Below are 17,210 nucleotides of genomic sequence, written 5' to 3'. Positions count from 1 at the left end.
TCCCCTCTTCCCCCGTCATACTTCCCTACCCAATTGATGGTATATTGGGGAAATGTGTTTTTGACTTTCCCATGAGGAAACAATAGCTATATGCCCTGAATTGGGAAGACTAGCAAGCTTTGTGCTCCAGCCCCTGTTGGGAGACACACCACTGATATCTAGATCCATCATGGCCACTGCTGAAATTTTCCTTGTGGTCATTGTGCTGTGCTTTCCCTCTTCTGCAGACCCATGGCTGGCTGAGAAAAGTGGAATGATACTGCTGTCTCTCAGTGATCCAAATTGGTTGAGAATTAATACAAACCATGCCTTGGGTGGTACCTCTATGTGCTTTCTAGGTTCCTTTTGTGTGGAGTAGATTTTTCCTTTCATCCAATTCAACTCTGTTCAACACTCTTTCCTCTCCACTAGTCTCTCCCACCTGACCCCATGGTCTTATGTTGTGAGAATGATCATGAGGTGTCCAGATGACCATCTCTGGGCTATTCAGGATTGTGTTGCTTGCTACAGTGACTTGCTATTTTCTACTCCAAGTAGTTTCTAGACAGTCTCTTTGTTTCCCTCTCCCCACCCCCAATTTGGAATATATCACCTCCCCTCTCCCCAAATGCTTCTAATCATTGTCATTGCCCTTTTCTGGGTCTCTCTGACTTCTGCTCTGTCCTCTTTGAGATGAGGTGGCTCTCACTGAAGGCAGGATTAAAGGTGAGGACATACCACTGGCTCCTGTAATAACATTCTGTAATGTGCTCTGTATGATTCTTTCCTTTCTCTCTCCCCCTCCTTCTTTTTCCTCATTCCTAGAACAGCCCAGCCTCTTTCCCATGTGTTTTCCTTGAGATGCATCCTCCCTCACCTCCAGTACTTTATAAACTTACAACTCTGATGCTGGAATGTTTTAGGAATATATCCAAACCTTCCCCAATAGATTGCCAAGCCTGGTCCACTTAGGAGTTCCAAAGTTTTTTGAGAAAGAAGTTTTTTTGAGAGAAAGAAAGAAAAGGTCAGGATAATGGTAGTGGAGAGATTAGTTTCCCCAGATGAAAGCAAAGAGGTAAGTAGCACATCTGGTTTTTAGGATGCTGGTGCCCTGAAACCAATGGTGACTTGATTTTGCCATGTTTGACTGGTGCTTCATCCAGTGGAAGACTTATCTTCTGTTTTTCTGAAAAATAGCACGAAAGAACATTCCTCTGCATGTGTGAAATTTTCATTAATTAGCTACCTGATAGAAATGAGTTCCTGGTTTCCTTAAATAATAAAAACCAGCCCTAATGCCTGAGATTCTAATGTCACAAGTGCTGGTTATTCATAAAGAGGCAGGTTTGTTAACTAATTGATCATGTATATCTTGTACTCTTCACATTGTGATGCTATGGAAACCCTCCTTCATGATTGCCTTCTTACTTCCTTAAAATTGGTGACATCCTGTATATCCCTCTTCAAGAAGCCCACTCAACCCCCAGAACAACCTTCAATTCCTAGCAGGTGCTCAAATAGATGTCATTGTTATTCCAGGAAGAGAGGTGAAAACTGAATGTCTGTAATCCTTTAGATTGGTTATCATCATTAATTCTCCTTGCTTCCTTTCACAGTCTATTGAAGACTTGGTATTCCTAGCTCCATGGGGAGCTTGTATTTTTTAGAGTTACAAATTAGCTGTTTGTTCCTTTGGACAGAGAGACTTGTTGGGAAAATTCCTGGTAGCTTTCTCTGTCTACTCTGGCCCTTATCAAATAGCCTGACTTGGATGAGCCCTTGAATTCTAGCCATTTATGCAGAAGAGATCCCCAACTATTGTGTTACAAAGTAACCCTTGAAAAGGTAGGAGATGTTACATATAAGAAAATCTGACTTTCGCCAATAAAATTATACTTCCTGGACACAGATAGATGCTTTTTGAACCGTATGATGCTGAGTTTATTCACTTGTGATTTTATAATCACTTGAAATCATAACCCCAGGGCTGTGCTGTGAAATTTATGATGACTTTCCCTTTCTTGTGACCTGAGTTAGGTTGGCAAAAACTGAAACAGATTAAACAAGATTAGTTTTGTGATATCTATATTTATAATACTAGACAGATACATAATCCTTCTAGTGGCTTGGTCCCAAATCTGTTTTAGAGATCCACTTCCCCTCATGTCACGTTACTATGGCCTGAGGTCTTGGAGGGCTTGTCTGGCTCCTGATGCCTTCATTAAGAATCGGTGGAATGCTCTGATTTTGTCCTTCATTTTATTTCATCCCATCTCATTTCCTGCTGACTCATGTCTTTGTGCCTGGGAGTGGGGAGGCAGGGTGACTCTACCTGTGCCCATCTACCTGGGGACTTCACCTCTTCCTCTTTTCTATGTGCATTTCCCGCCCTTCCCCAGCCCTCTGGCAGAACTTCCCTGAGGAAGTGGAGTCTAGGTGTTTGAGTCATGTTTCTGTACTGTCTGGTCTCGGCGGAGAGTCTGTGTAGGCCTGACTGTGCCAGCCACCCTCTTGCAGACCTCACAATCCCAGCCGGAGGGGGGCAGGCTGTCAGCTGCCCTGGGGCTGTGCAGAGAGCTCCCTTTGGCTGATCTGAGCAGGTGACAGATCAGAATGGGGAGACGGGAAGTGAAGAAGGACCGCCTGCCAGCCCAGGAGCCATCCTTTTGCACCGTTCTCCACAAGGCAGACTTGGCCCCCAGAGTCGTGAATGATATACATATGATTCACCCAGCTGACCTTCTTTCCAACCTGTTTTTGTTATTCTCTGAAACACCTTTAGAGAAAACAATCTTCAGAGCTCTTGAGGGTAGTTCTTGGGTAAAACATTTGACTGTTGAACAAGAGAACAGGACAAAACAAGTAATAAGAAGCAAGATTTGACTATTATTAGTCACAGTCTACCTGCTGATTGCCTTATTGACTTAGCACCCACTCAATAGAACTTTTGCCCACTTGGAGCCCACATAGATGCTGGGCTGGCACTGGAGAAATTCTCCCTGTATGGAGTTAATTTCCTGTTCTCCAGCCAAGTAAGCCATTGAGACCATGTGATAGATGGAAGGAAGATTTCTTTGTTAAAGGGATCACAGTAATTATTAAACTTATAGTTTAAGTGGATTCCAGGCTATTAAATATATCCAAATTAAAGTTCAAACGCTACAAGAAGGGATTTTTTTTAAAAAAAAGTAATCTGTCTGTTAGTTTAAGTGGATTCCAGGATATTTAATATATCTAAATTTAAATTTCAGATACTACAAGAAGGGAATTTTTTTTAAAGTAATCTGTCTGTTAAAAAAAAAACCAATTAGACAAAAGAAGTATAGGTTTGGGTAAAATCTTATTTTGATGATCTCAGCTTTTGGTGCTGAGATACAGGGATTTGAAACTGCTGCTAGTAGTTCCTCCAATAGAGAGGAACATGTGGTAAAGACAGACACTTTTCTGCCAACAAGGAAGCATGGTTTACTGTTCAGAGATTTTTTTTAATTTTAAAGAGTGCATATTAGATCCCAGTGTACTAGTCAATTATGCGTGTACCAGGGCCTGTTCAGGGGAAGTAGATAAACATTTTGGGGTTTTCGAGGGAAGGAAGAAAGGTGGATTGTATTGTAATGCGGATTAAATTCCTTGAAGCAACAAGTTATGTCTGCAAAGTCCTCTATAACCCAGGTGACATGTACGTGGCCTTCCAAGCTCAAACTGGAATAAGGTTTGGTTTCTCTGCATAAAAGCTATTATTAGTTTGTGAGAAATCACCCAATGACACCTCAGCCATTGCCTCCTGAATAATATCGAATTTCACTTGTGTTTCAGCTTCATCTAATTGTCTTGTCATACCTCTAAAAGGTGGTAGCTACTCCACAACAAGGGAGGCCTGGCTTGGGGAATGTCAGATGGTGTGACAGGCCAAGGTGGAATTACTGTCTGACCTCTTTGGCTGGATCTATGAAGCTTTGTTGATGTATTAACCAGTCAATAAAGCTGAATTGCACTGTTTTCCCTTCCTCCCCAAAACATTTGAGCTTCAAATGGAAGAACCTCTGAGTTTTCCCTTCCTTAGCTCTGTGGCTTTGCAGGATTTGTGGCATTCTCAATAGTTTTTGAACAAGGCCCAAACCCAAGTATTATTTTTTGTCAGCATGAAAATAGCAAAAAATAATACATAAATTTAAAAAAATGTTTACTTGAACTCTGACTTTAGAGAAAAAACAAAATGCATATATATATATATATATAAAGTTTTGGGAAAAAAGAGAGTTTTTTTCCAAGTAGGCAGAAGAATTGATTTGAAGTTCCTCTTTCTTACTACATTTACTGACTCCAGTTGCTGTCCCAAATCAGTAAATGGTGAGATGCTGGGACTTTCTCAGTGATGCTGGACTGGAGGCTGAGCAGTGCCCTTTATGCAGTCTCTGAATTGATTTATTTGTTTTCTTTCCTTTTCTTTCTTCTTTCCTTTCTTCTTTTTTTTCTTTTAAACAAATTGAACCCTGCACCCAGGGAGCTGCTCAGTACAGACTCCTGCTATGAGCCTGGCCCTTAAACGGATGGCGTTTAATTCTCTTTTGATGCATCTACAAACCAGAATGAAAGTGTCCTGTTTGGCGTTGCCTTCCCGAACTAATTTGTGCTCTCCCCTCATTTCCAGTAAAAGCAAACCGTGCAAAGAGTCTCTGTGTGGATGCTGCTCTGGAAACTCTAGGTACCACGGGAAATGCGTCGCACGGACTAACCCACTGCTGCACGGCCCATTCTCTCTGCCCTGCTCCCCCCTGTTCTAAATACTGCCCTGCTTAATAGAGGTACTAGATATAGGGGGAGGGAAGACCTTGGAGAGCATTCTCAAGCCATCCATCAGCTTCCATTGAGATAATGGTCCATAGCCACCCTCCTGGGCATCTGAGTCTTGTACCTGAATCAATTCTCAAGCAATGTCTTAAAGAAAACTTCAGCATTGCAGAATGGAAAATTTTTATTCATTTTGGTGGTGGCAAAGATGAGGAAAGATGAGATGCTTTTCCTGCTTTCCAGAGCTGAAAAAAAATCAAACAAACTTAAAATTAAAAGGAAATGTTGTGTTCTGGTTTCTCTGAAAGCTCAAAAGTAAACCTTCCTGGGTGAGTTGATCCTATACTGTTTGTTTCCGGTGTTTTCTAGAACCTCTACTATGCAGTTAGACTAATGTGTAAGCAGCCTCCATCGACCAAAAGGATGCCTCTTCTCTGTGTGTGTCGGGGGGAGCTTCTGAGAAGCTCCCACAGGGAGGTCCCAACCCACACAGAGAAGGAGTGTTGGATACTCATCCCTCCACCCTCCCTATCCTGGCCCCCAGGCCAGATTCAGGGTCCCCTATGCAGACTGGACTAGATGGTGGGGAAAAAATCAAATAACTCCCCTAGTTCCTTATGAACTTGTGCTTCTTGACAACCTGTTTAAGGAGCATAAGACTTTTCCGTGTCTTCTATCATGTCTTTTTCTATTGTCTTGGTGTGTGACTATGTCTATCATTCTCCTGCTTGCCCTGAACTTTCTTTTGGCTCCTTCCTTCTCCAACCTCTTCCTCCCCCCAAAGTGGAGCACGGAAAAATGTAGGCAGCGACTCTGTCCCTTGGGGTTTGATGACTGGTCCTCTCATCGCCTGCATGCTGTCGGTGCTGATGCCCAAAGGGACCTGTGCTGAGTGTGTGTGTGTGGGGAAATGCAGTGAGACCAGGGACCCAGGGGGGCAGCATGCTTGTGAGATGGCATCCTGCATGTGGTATGGAATCCATCTGACATCCTCAGTTCCACCAGCCTTTGTCCAGGGACCATGAACTCCTAGTGAGATTGGGAACATACATCCCGCATCCCATTCCTTTCTTTCTACTGCCTGCTCAGATGAGGAGGCAAGAATGATGGGATTATAGCTGCCTCCAAGATATCACCAAGTATCATGTCTGCTAGGGAGGCAGCAGCTGCACTTGGAACTTGTAAGGGGCTTTGCAAAGAGACAAAGCCTTCTTGTATTGCAATAAAGGCCACTGGGACATAGGGATATATGACACTTGGGGAGTTTGAAGTATGAAAAGTGAGGTCAATAATTCAGGAACAGCACAAATTGAGAACCACTAATATCCCTTCTTCTGCAGAGCTAAATGCTAGATTCTCTGTCTTTGAAATTCCATCATAATAGTTAGTATTTATATAGCACTTTAAGATTTGTAAAGTACTTTACATGTATTATCTCATTTGAGACTCACAACAAACCATGTGAGATATGTGCTAATATTATTTCCATTTTACATATGAGGAACCTGAGGCTGAGAGGTAAAGTGATTTGTTCAGGGTCACATTAAATACCTGAGGCAGTATTTAAACTAAGGCCTTCCTTACTATAAATCCAGCACTCTACCCAGTACTTCCACTTACTTTTTGTTCCCTGAACTTTCCTTGAGCCTGTGTCTGACTTTTTCTCCATTTTCCTCTTCCTTGGACATTCTTCTTCAGGACCCATCTCCCTTTTCTTGGCTATAGGAATGTATCTTGTATTCCTGTTGGTGCTTTCTTAGCCTGATTGTAGGGGTTCCAGCCTCCCAAGCATCAGAAACAATGGATGCTTCCAGTTACTTTGGATGATGTTACTTCTTTGCTTTTAGCTAAAATCTGCAAGACTAATTTCTTGCACAATTTCTACTCTCTCACATTTTAATGTTGGCCTTTGTTTTTGACATTTCTAACTAGTTGAGAGACATATTTAGCAGTGCTTGAAGCCTTTTCTCTCTTTTCAAGAAACAAATATTTGAGAAACTCCAAAGTTGTGATTAGCAGGACACAGCCACTGGGGTAGTATATAATTTAAAATCCCTGCCCTCAAAGAGTTTAGTCAAAGATAATCCAGATATGTTTGACAGAAACATGTAAGGAGAGATATCTAGTGAAGGAATAATGGTAATGGTTCAATGATCATTAGGATTAAGTTAGTGGTAGGATATTTGCTAACTGAATGAAGAGAGGGAATCATGGTGGGGATTTTCCATGAGATAACTGGAAATCTATTTATTTTGGGACTTCCCTAAAGAAATTCCCATAGGAAAAGATGACTTCAGATTAACCATGACTTCAGCCTGACTCCTATAGCCTCTGATATACTATAATAAGATGTCCTGAAGGACTCTCTGATTCCAGCTCTCAAATACCCACTCTAGGACTTCAGTCACAGCTTTGGAGAGGTGAGAATAGAGTAGCAACCTGAAGGAAAATAAGAGTATAGATTATATAGAGATTTTATCATTTAAAATATGTACATTTGAAATATTTGGAGCTTAAGAACCTTGTAGGCACTGGTTTCTAATAAATACCAACTGCTTCTCACAATGTCATTATTTTGGTACAAGAGGAAAGCTGAATATTTCTTCATCATCCAAACTCTCTATCTTCTCTCTCATTCTTCCTAGAATCATAGACTTCCAGAATTGTTAAGGGACCTCAGGTTTCATCTAGTTCGACCTGTACCTGAATGGGAATCTCCCCTGCAGCATCCATGATAAGTGGTAATTTCTTTGCTTTGAGATCTCCATTGACAAGAAATTTCCTTTCTACTAAAAAGCCTATTTCAATTTTGAACATTTCTCATTGTTAGAAAATTTGGAATAGACTGAAATCTGCTCTATATTACTTCCACCTATTTGTCCCCAAACAGGATTTTTTTATCTTTTTTGCAAAGTTCTTCAAATATTTAAAAGTCATATTATATCAAATCATTTCTCCTCTATAAGCTAACTATATCCATCAACCCTCAATTGATAATTAATAATTGATAATCATTTTGAATCCCTTTATCATTCTGATTACTTTCCTCTTCCCTGTACTTTTTATTCCATTGACACCAGTCTCCTTACTATTCCTAACACAGTACATTCCATTTCCAAAATCTAAGAATTTTAATTGGCTATGACCAATGCCTGTAATTTTTCCCCTCCTTATCTTTACCTCTTAGATTTCCTGACTTCCTTCAAATCTTAGCTAAAACCCCACCTTCTTCAACTTTTTTCCAACTTATCCTGTATATTACTTTTTTGTCTGTTGTCTCCCTCACTAAATTGTAGGCTTCATGAGGGCAGGGAATGTTTGTTTTTCTTTATTAGTTTCCTCAGTGCTTAGTACAATGGCTGGAATATGCCAGAATACAGATAATTCATTCTAAGATTACATTAATTTGGGGAGGGACTGCCATGTCTTATGAATGATTTTGATTGATCCTATAATCTATCAAAATCATGTTCCAGTTTTTTTTTTAACATGAAATCTTTTCTATTTCTGCTGTACTTGTACAACTCATTAAAAAAAAAAAACTTTAGGTACAAGACTTTATATTTATCTCAATTAAATTTCATCTTTATTTGACATGGTTCATATTCTACCCTTTGGAGATATTTTTGGATCCCAAATATGTTATACAATTTATTAACCACCCCTCCTGGTTTTGAGTCATCCTAAAATGAGATAAACATTTTATCTGTTTTCCTGTAAGTCATTGATAAAATTTGAATAGAATAGGACCAAGGATAGAGATCTACCAGCACCCAATCAATCAATCAGCTACTTGTTTAGTATGCACTAGGTACCAAATGCAGTGCTAGAAGTAAAAAACAAGGGGGAAAAAGAAACAGTCCCTGCCTGCAAGGAGCTTACATTCTATGTACTATGTGTACATAGAATATATACATAATGAATACGGAAGGAAGGCAGTAAAACCTGAATATTTTTAAAGGCTTAATGTGGAAAAATAGTGTTTGAGTTGAGTCTTAAAGAAAATGGGATTCTAAGAGGCTGAACTGAGGGAAGAGTGAATTGCAGGCATTAGGGATTGGCCAACACAAAGGATTAGAGATGGGAGATGGTAATTTATATAGGACAAACCAAAAGGCCAGTTTGACTGAAACAGAGAATATAGGAAGGGGAGTAATGCATAACAATTCTGGGAAAATTAGTTGGAATCAGTCTGTGAAGGCCTTTAAATGTCAAACAATTTATATTTTACCCCAGAGACCCCAGGAAACTCTGGAGTTTATTGAAGAAGAGAAGGACAAAATCAGACCAATGAGGCTGTGTGCCTCCCCCCACTCACTAAGGTTGGAATTAATAGATTCCTTTCTATTTCCTGGTTCTAATTATTCAATCAGGTTCAAACTCACCTAAGTGTATTATTTATTATCTAGTGGACATGTTTCTATCTTGTCCATGAGGATGTTTCAACATACTTTTGACAAAAGCCTTGCTGAAAAATAATTATATTCTCAGCTTGCCACCCCTGATTCCAGTGAAGTGTCCCCAGACCCTCATTTCAGTCAAAGCTCAGAGAAATCAATGTCCAGACTCAGGTTGACTCCAAGTTTTCCCCAAAAGTAAAAAAAAAAAAGACATTACCTATGTTATCCAGTATTCACAGATGCCCAGAACAGTGAGACCTGATCCCCACACTGATAGATAGAAACAGCTCCATTTGCTCCTATCATTGTGTGTGGGTATTAACACAGCGGGACTGATACTTTATTAACTCCCTGACAGGAGTCAGTATGTAGGCAGCCTTGGGCTGTTCAGCTTGTTTCTGGAGCAGGTGCAGTGAGGGATGGCTCAATTTAACTGTCTTCTGCAGCCTCCCCTGACAACAAGGCTTATCTGTCATTCTTCATTTTTACCAGTTAAGTTGCCTTGAGTCACTTCATTACTTGGAAGTAAGAAGCATTAAACTTCAAGTGTTTTTCTTTCTCTCTTCTGTAATCTTCTTCCCCTCAGTCTGCTTGACTCTGAGGGACCTCTCTGATTCATTTCCATATGTCCTTCATTCAAGCATGTGAAAGTGTGCAGTTTTCTGCCCCATAGATCCCACTACACATCTTGCCTGGCAGAATTGGTACTGCCAACACAGTCCAAGCTTCCGGCAGCCCGTGGGTTGGTTCTAACAGCCCACGTCAGCAGCGCTCTCACAACAGAGTAATTACTAATCTTATCAATGCAGAACCTCAGCATTTCTTAATTGCTGAATGACTCCAGAGTCAAGTTTCTGCATGGAAACTTGGACTTTAGAGGGATTGATTATTAGGCTTTGGACCATCAGTAACAGTAGCACCTTCCAGGGATGGTTTTGTTAGTGAAGATTTAAAAACCCATTTTATTGTGGTTACTATTTCTCTTAGATGATTGCATTCCTGATGTTTCTGAAGAATAGGCAGTATGGTATAGTGGAAAGAACTTTAATACTGAAGCCTAGAAGGTCTGGATTCAAATCCTGCCTCTAACATATTTTATGTAACCCTGGGCAGTTATTTACCCCTTTCCAACCTCAGACAATTCTCTGGGACTATAAGTTATACACAGGATGTGATCTTCATTGATGGAAAAAATTCCCAAAGAAACAAAATTTTAAATGACTATACTAGTGATATCTTCTTGAAAATAGCAAGCAATCCCATTGCCTTTCTGAAGACAGAGAGTACATTAAGGTGAAATATAGACTGCGTAAGTGTTTCTTGTAGAGCCTGAGGTACCATATTCCTTGGGGACCCATTGATTTTACATGGACTGAGATTTGCTGAAATGGACATTTGAGGAGCTTTGAGCTAAAGTAATGAAGTAGTTCTTGAAATATACTCTTTTGAAATTCCTTTGCTCCTTCCTGAAAGTTCACTGCACAAGTACAGGGATTTTAGTGCGAGTAGAAGATCTGTTGACCTCTGCTACTTGGTAGTCATTCAAAAGACATGATGGAGAGGCTTGTCTTGAGAACAAAGCACCAGTCACAGAGAATAAATGTCTGGATTTTTCCATGTCCTGATCTTCCTAACCCCTGTTCAGAGAATGCTCTGTATCTGCCTGACTTCTTGACCTTCCATCTTATCTGTCTCTTTGAACTTCCCTTGGATAAAACTGGTAAACATGAGTAAAGGAATGGATCATGAAAATTCACACGCCAATCTTACAGCAAAAAATACTGACTTTTGCTTGACTAAGACATTGACCTCCCTTGATTCTCTTCAGGAAGAATTCTACCACACTCTAGCCTTCTCTCAGTTTTCCTGGGCAAGGGGTCCATTTTTCAGATTCCCTTGGCTCCTGGCATTCCAACTGCTTCTATACTTTTTCTTGTTCCTCTGGTGAAACTAAAATATTATAGCTGCATCATCTGCCTTCTGAATTAGGAGTATGAGGCAGGGGAAAAGAAGGGATGTTGGAAAAAAGGGATTCAGACACTTGACCCGTAGCTGAGATGTAAACTGGATCAGTGAAGCAACTTAATTGCTTCTGGTTTTAGTGGTCTGTGTTTTAGTTTGGTTTATGAATCCATAATTTTCAAGTATACCAGAAGAGGATGGACCAACATTTTTGGCAATTGTTACTATATTGGGTCTTCATAACACTATTTTATATAGAGAAGAGTTTGATGGATGTAAGGTAGGGTCATCTTGTACTTTATCTAAGAGAACTTAGTTAGCAATGTATGAAAAAGAATTCTATGTAAGGTGACATCATCAATAAGGATTTGCCCCACAGGCTTCCTATAAAAAAGAGAGGTTCCTGAAATTTTTGTGTGGTAGTCTTAGGAGTCTATGGACCTCATCTCAGAAAAAAATACATAAAATAAAATACATAGGATTACAAAGGAAATATGGAATTATATGAAAACAGTCATCAAAATTTTTTTCCAGAAAACTTCATGAATTCTTAGTTAAGAAAACCAGAATAGAAAGTGGTATTTGAGTAGAACCTAAGATGGTGCCATAATGAGGTTCTATCATACAAGATTATTTTCTCCCTGGGTCTCTGCACCAACCAAAAGGAGCCTCTTCTTCTCTCTGATAAATCATTACAGTATCTTATTTTTAATCTCCTGTCTTGACAGACTTTCCATATATACATATATGTAGCAAAATCTACCCTGCCATATGCAGAAGAAAGCCTTTTAATGTTTGCTTTGTTAATATCTCTAAGAGATGATCCCAGGGATACTGTACTTCCCTCTGCATGGCCTTCCTGCTGAGTGCAAAAATAGGTTTAGATCTGCTGAGAGTGTCTCTGTCCTTTGGTTTTCTCTGTACTATTTCCTTGCCTACTCCCCTTCCCTGTGCCCTTCTAGTCCTTCCCTGCAGAGAGATTGTGTATGAATGCAGACTCTAAATTTTTTCTATTTGCATGAGGATGGGGGTGGGAATGCACATTACTGTGGTGTGCTTATTGTGAAGCTTCCCAATGCCAAAGATATAAAATCGCTTTTGAAGTCTCAGTAAGATCAGCCAGGTCTAGAAGAGACATCCTTTGATTTTTGAGTGAAGAGTTGCACTGATCAATTATCCTTTATGGCTTTAGTGTATGTTTTTCCCTACCTCATCTTCTTCCCCTTACTGCTGCAGGAAAGTCAGCTGTGAGTGAATTGGGGGTGTCCCAGTCATCTCCATGGCAACTGTGCAATGAGAGAAAAGACAGTGGATTCAGAGAAGCTCAGATGCAATCTAAGATGATGGGAACCAAAGAGCCTCTACCCTGCTTTTTTTGGAAAAAAATTGCATTATCTCAAAGATTTGACCTAGCAGCAAATCAATTGATTTCTAACCTAGATGATTGTGGGGTGGGAAAACACTGGATGGTCCTTGTAAAGGGGTGCGAGTTTCCATAATTGGGAACTGCAGCTTTGCCCTTAAATATATATAAGGCCAACTTTAGCCATCTTCTATGCAGGTCAGATCCTATTACAGAAAATCTTTTTATAACCCAAGGATGTCTGAACCCCAACTGACAGCTTCATTATTTCAGACAAACTCACAAAGAGGGCGTTTCAGGTCCTTAAAAAGTACAGGGGTAGTTTGCATTGGTGGATTTGTCCCTTTTTCCTTTTCTGGGTAAAGGAGCTTCTATGACAGGAATTGTGCTGTCCATTCAATGCTCCTACATTTTGACCAACAGTCCTGATTCTTTCAGACTTTAGTGCTGCATGCCAATCACTGAACTTAACTGACCAAGGCCACTGATGCTTCTGTGCTAAATGACTCTCAGCTCTCTGAATTATAAGCCTGCTAGGAGTGGGTAGGCTTGTAAAAAAATCTGACGAGTTGTAATAGCATTTTCCTTTGTTATTCTGATAGATTCCTAGGCAGGAACCTCACATGAGGAATGATCTTAAATGGTCCAAGTTAAATGCCATGTGCCCCCCTCCACTCCAGCCAAGGACATGGCCCAAACACATGTGCTTGTTGCTGAAATATGAGGACTGAATTATATCAGGTTGCATACTTGTTGCTCTGTAGACTCAGTCATCTATAATTAATCTGCTACCTATTAGTGGGCATGGCTCTGCTTTTGACTTTGGTTTAAGTTGAGTTGGGAGTGGGTCAGGAGAGAGGAGAAGGTATCCAGGTGGGTGCTGGGAAAAGTTTTGGTAAAGAACGTCTGAGTGCAAATGGGGTAAATGATAGATCAGCCTCAAGAAACAGAAAGATGTTTTAGGGAAAGGAAATATTTTCTTTGCCTCCTTCCCTCCCCCTCTCCCTTTCTTCCTCCTTCCCTCTTATCCTTCCTTCCTCCTTCCCTCCTATCCTTCCTTCCTTCCTTCCTTCTTTCCTTCCTTCCTTCTTTCCTTCCTTCCTTCTCTTCTGTCCTGCCTTCCTTCCTTCCTCCCTTTCTTTTCTTCTTTCCTTTCTCCCTTTTTTTCCTTCCTTTTTTCCTTCTTTCCTTTTCTCCTTTCCATCCTCCCTCTTCTCTCTCTCCTCTCTCTCAATCTATTTTTGACTAACATATCTGATTGTGCCAAGTTAATTCTTTTAATGAGTACTCAGGGAGGAGGTAGCAGTGGGAACATGAGGACAGGTAAGGAAGAGGCTTTTGGTGTTTCTGGATGATAGCACAAAAGTGATTTAAGGATTCACAAACATCACTAGTCACTCCATGGCCTCCCTCTGCTGTCTTCACCTGAGCCGGACTCTTGACTTGGGAACGGATCAGGTCAAGCCTGTGGACTCGAGCCTGTTTCTCATCCTCCTGAGAGTGGAGGACATTTCTTTTTCAGCCTTCTTCATTGAGTTAATTTTTCTCTGAACTAACACCCTCCCCACTTTGTTTTTCAATTCCTTCTTGTGGAAGCTGTTCTGAAGCGGCCATTTCTGCCTTCCCATTTTTTAGTTTTATATTTTTGTTCTCCAGCCAGAGTCTCTCTTCCATTGAGTTGAGGTGCTGTCAGTCATAAACACTTGAAAGAAAGCCTGTGTGTTCTTTCTGGAGTGACTTCTCTTGCTGTTTTTCTGTATGTGTGTGTGTCTGTCTGTCTGTTCCTGTTGGTTTTTCACTTGAACAGTCAGAAGGTCAGTTTGAAAGATCGTGTCTTCTCCAGTCCCCGAGGCGTTGGTGCCAAGGGGAAAAGTTCTCCGCAGGCCCAGACTGTCCGGAGGTCCCCCAGCGCAGACCAGAGCATCGAGGACAGCCCAAGCAAAGTGCCCAAGAGCTGGAGTTTTGGGGATCGAAACCGAGCTCGACAAGCATTCCGCATCAAAGGCGCGGCATCCCGGCAGAACTCAGAAGGTGAGATCAGGTTGATTAAGTTTTGTCTTCCCATGGTTTGATTCTAAGGGCTCAGACCTGTTCTTCTAGGGCCCTGTGGCCAGATGGCAGCTTAGTGTGGTGTACAAATCAATGAGGTGCTAACGTAGGGCTTAAAGTCTTAATATTACATGCAGACAGAGAAGAGTAGATAAAGGCACTGAGTTGTGACCTGTTGAGGTGTGCCAGCCTCTGGGCCTACAGAATGCCTAGGCTATAATTAACATTGTGTCCCATGATTATTGATCTATGAGAAACGACCAGCAAGATGATTTCAGAGAGGCCTGGAGAGACTTACATGAATTGATGCTAAATGAAGTGAGTAGAACCAGGAGAACGTTGTACACAGCAACAAGAAGATTATATGATGATCAGTTCTGATGGACATGACTTTCTCTTCAACAATGAGATGATTCAGACCAGTTCCAATAAATTTGTGACTGAGAGAGCTGGCTGCACCCAGAGAGAGCACTGTGGGGACTAAGTATGGATCATAACAGAGTGTTTTCACCTCTTTTATTGTAGTTTGCTTGCTTGTTTTTTCTTTCTCATTTCCCCTTTTTTGATATGATTTTTCATATGCAACATGATAAATGTGGAAATATATTTAGAAGAATTCCAATGCACAATATTGGATTGCTTGTAGTCTAAGGGAGGGGGGAAGTAGGGAAAGAGGAAGAAAAATTTGGAACAGGGTTTTGTAAGGGTGAATATTGAAAAATAAAAAGCAATTATTATAACAACAAAAACAAAAATACTGTATTCTGTGGATATATCATGTCTTTTTTTTGATTTCAAGTTTATTAACATTTAATGCCTACTCTGTTTAACTGCTTGCTTAATTGATGTGTTAAATAAATTTATTTACTACATAGACTGAGAAATCCATCGAAACCCAGATGCCTGACGTTTCTTTCTCCAGCTTATTTTTACAGATGGGGAAAGTGAGGCAAACAAGGTTAAGTGACTTACCCAGGATCACACACCATCTAAGGCCAGGATTTGAACTCAGAAAATTAGTCTTCCTGATTCTAGACCTGGCTTCTATCCACTGTGTCTCCTAGCTGTCATATATGTGTGTGTGTGTGTGTGTGTGTGTGTGTGTATAGTATATGTATACATACATACACTATATATGTATAGTATAGTATATACTATATATACATGTCTTTAGTATACACACACACACACACACACACACACACACACATATATATATATATATGCTGTTATAGTAGTAGCATCCAAGAGTATTCAATCCTTGTATAGTTTAAATGTGAATATAGAGTTATATCCCAAAGCCATTTCCTATCAGCATCATTGTTATGATAGTGCTGTCTCTTGATATAATACTTTGTCAGTCTTTTCTCATATATGAGATATCACTGACCTTTTACAATGGTCCTCTAAGATAGCTAGGACTCCATCCCCATTTTCACACAAAACTTGTCTAAGGAGGTTAAAGATCATATGGCTATTTAGAGGAAGTCAAGAACAGAATTCAAGTCTCTTGATTTTTATATCTTGTTATGATAACAAGCTGCCTCCAGAAACAGAACAGATTGTTTTTATTTTTAGTTCTTCTCCCCTCCATTACCACAGCTACCCTGGAGTTGGAAGGAAAGAAACAAGTTTATCAATACCTTCTATGTGCCAGATACTGTGCTAAGCACTTTACAAATGTGATTCTCATAGCAACTCGGGAGGGGGATAGATGTTATTGTTTTCCACACTTTATAACTGAAGAAACTGAAGCAAACAGGGCTAATGGCTTGCCCATGATCATACCGTTGGTTAATAATTATCTCAGGCTGGATTTTGAATTCAGAATTTCCTGACTACAGGTCCAAAACTCTATCCATTTCTCTGGCTCTGTTTGGCTCTGTTTGATATTGATATTCTTCATGTATAGAGTGGAAAGAGCATTGGTATCATAGAAAGAATGTTGAGCTTGGAGTCAAAAGTCCTAGATCCGCATTCAAATCTTGCCAATTCAAGTTATATGACTACAGACAAGTCATTTAACTACTCTGAGCTTTGTTCCTCATAAAATGGTCATAACAATCCCTATTTTTTGCAGAGGTTGGAAAGCCACTAGTATAGAACATTGCATTTTGAATTGGTTTTGCTTATTGTTTTCCCTTTTTCTCTGTTTTTAAAAAAAAATATTATTTTTATATGGAATAGCTATCTAGGAGAGGGAAGAGAGAAGGGCATTGGAAGAAATTTTAGTGATATAAAAAACAAGAGATCTATTAAAATTCTTTCATTTCCTTGGCGAGGTAATTGGGTTTAAATGACTTGCCCAGGGTCATATAGTTTGTAAGTATTAAATGTCTGAGACTGGATTTGAACTCAGATCCTCATGACTTCAGGACTAGTGCTCCATACTTTGTGCCATCTAGCTGCCCCAAAACATTAATTAAAAAAAACAAGACTTAGTAGCCTAAATGTGAGGTAGTGAGGACCTAAATTAGGGAGGTTAATATCAGAGAAAGGGACGCATACCAAACTTATTATGAAGTAGAAATTATAAGATTTGGCAACATATTGGAGATGTAGAGTGAGTGACAATAAGGATTCAAGGATGACACTTAGGTTGAGGGTCTGGGTTACTGCAAAGATGGTGGTACCTTTGATTGTGATAGGGAAGTTCAGAAGAGGCC

At 40.2% G+C, this 17,210-nt stretch overlaps 1 protein-coding gene across 11 annotated transcripts in view; it reads left to right on the top strand.

Annotated features, from left to right (window-relative positions):
* The window catches only part of KCNQ2 (potassium voltage-gated channel subfamily Q member 2), a 168,341-nt gene that overhangs the window by 128,223 nt on the left and 22,908 nt on the right, over window positions 1–17,210 (top strand). For 5 of the 11 annotated variants that reach the window (XM_031951771.1, XM_031951772.1, XM_031951776.1 and 2 more), the window contains 2 exons: window positions 4,631–4,684; window positions 14,303–14,526. In XM_031951771.1, the coding sequence (XP_031807631.1) occupies window positions 4,631–4,684; window positions 14,303–14,526 (278 nt within the window). Of the gene's footprint in view, window positions 1–4,630; window positions 4,685–7,415; window positions 9,409–14,302; window positions 14,527–17,210 lie in introns of those variants that run through there. The other 6 variants (XM_031951774.1, XM_031951778.1, XM_031951773.1 and 3 more) reach the window with 2 other exon arrangements.

This window comes from Sarcophilus harrisii, chromosome 2 (assembly GCF_902635505.1).
Source record: "Sarcophilus harrisii chromosome 2, mSarHar1.11, whole genome shotgun sequence".
Taxonomy (NCBI): Eukaryota; Metazoa; Chordata; class Mammalia; order Dasyuromorphia; family Dasyuridae; genus Sarcophilus; species Sarcophilus harrisii.
Note: the sequence above shows the minus strand (reverse complement) of the source record. Positions and strands in the feature narration are given on the sequence as shown.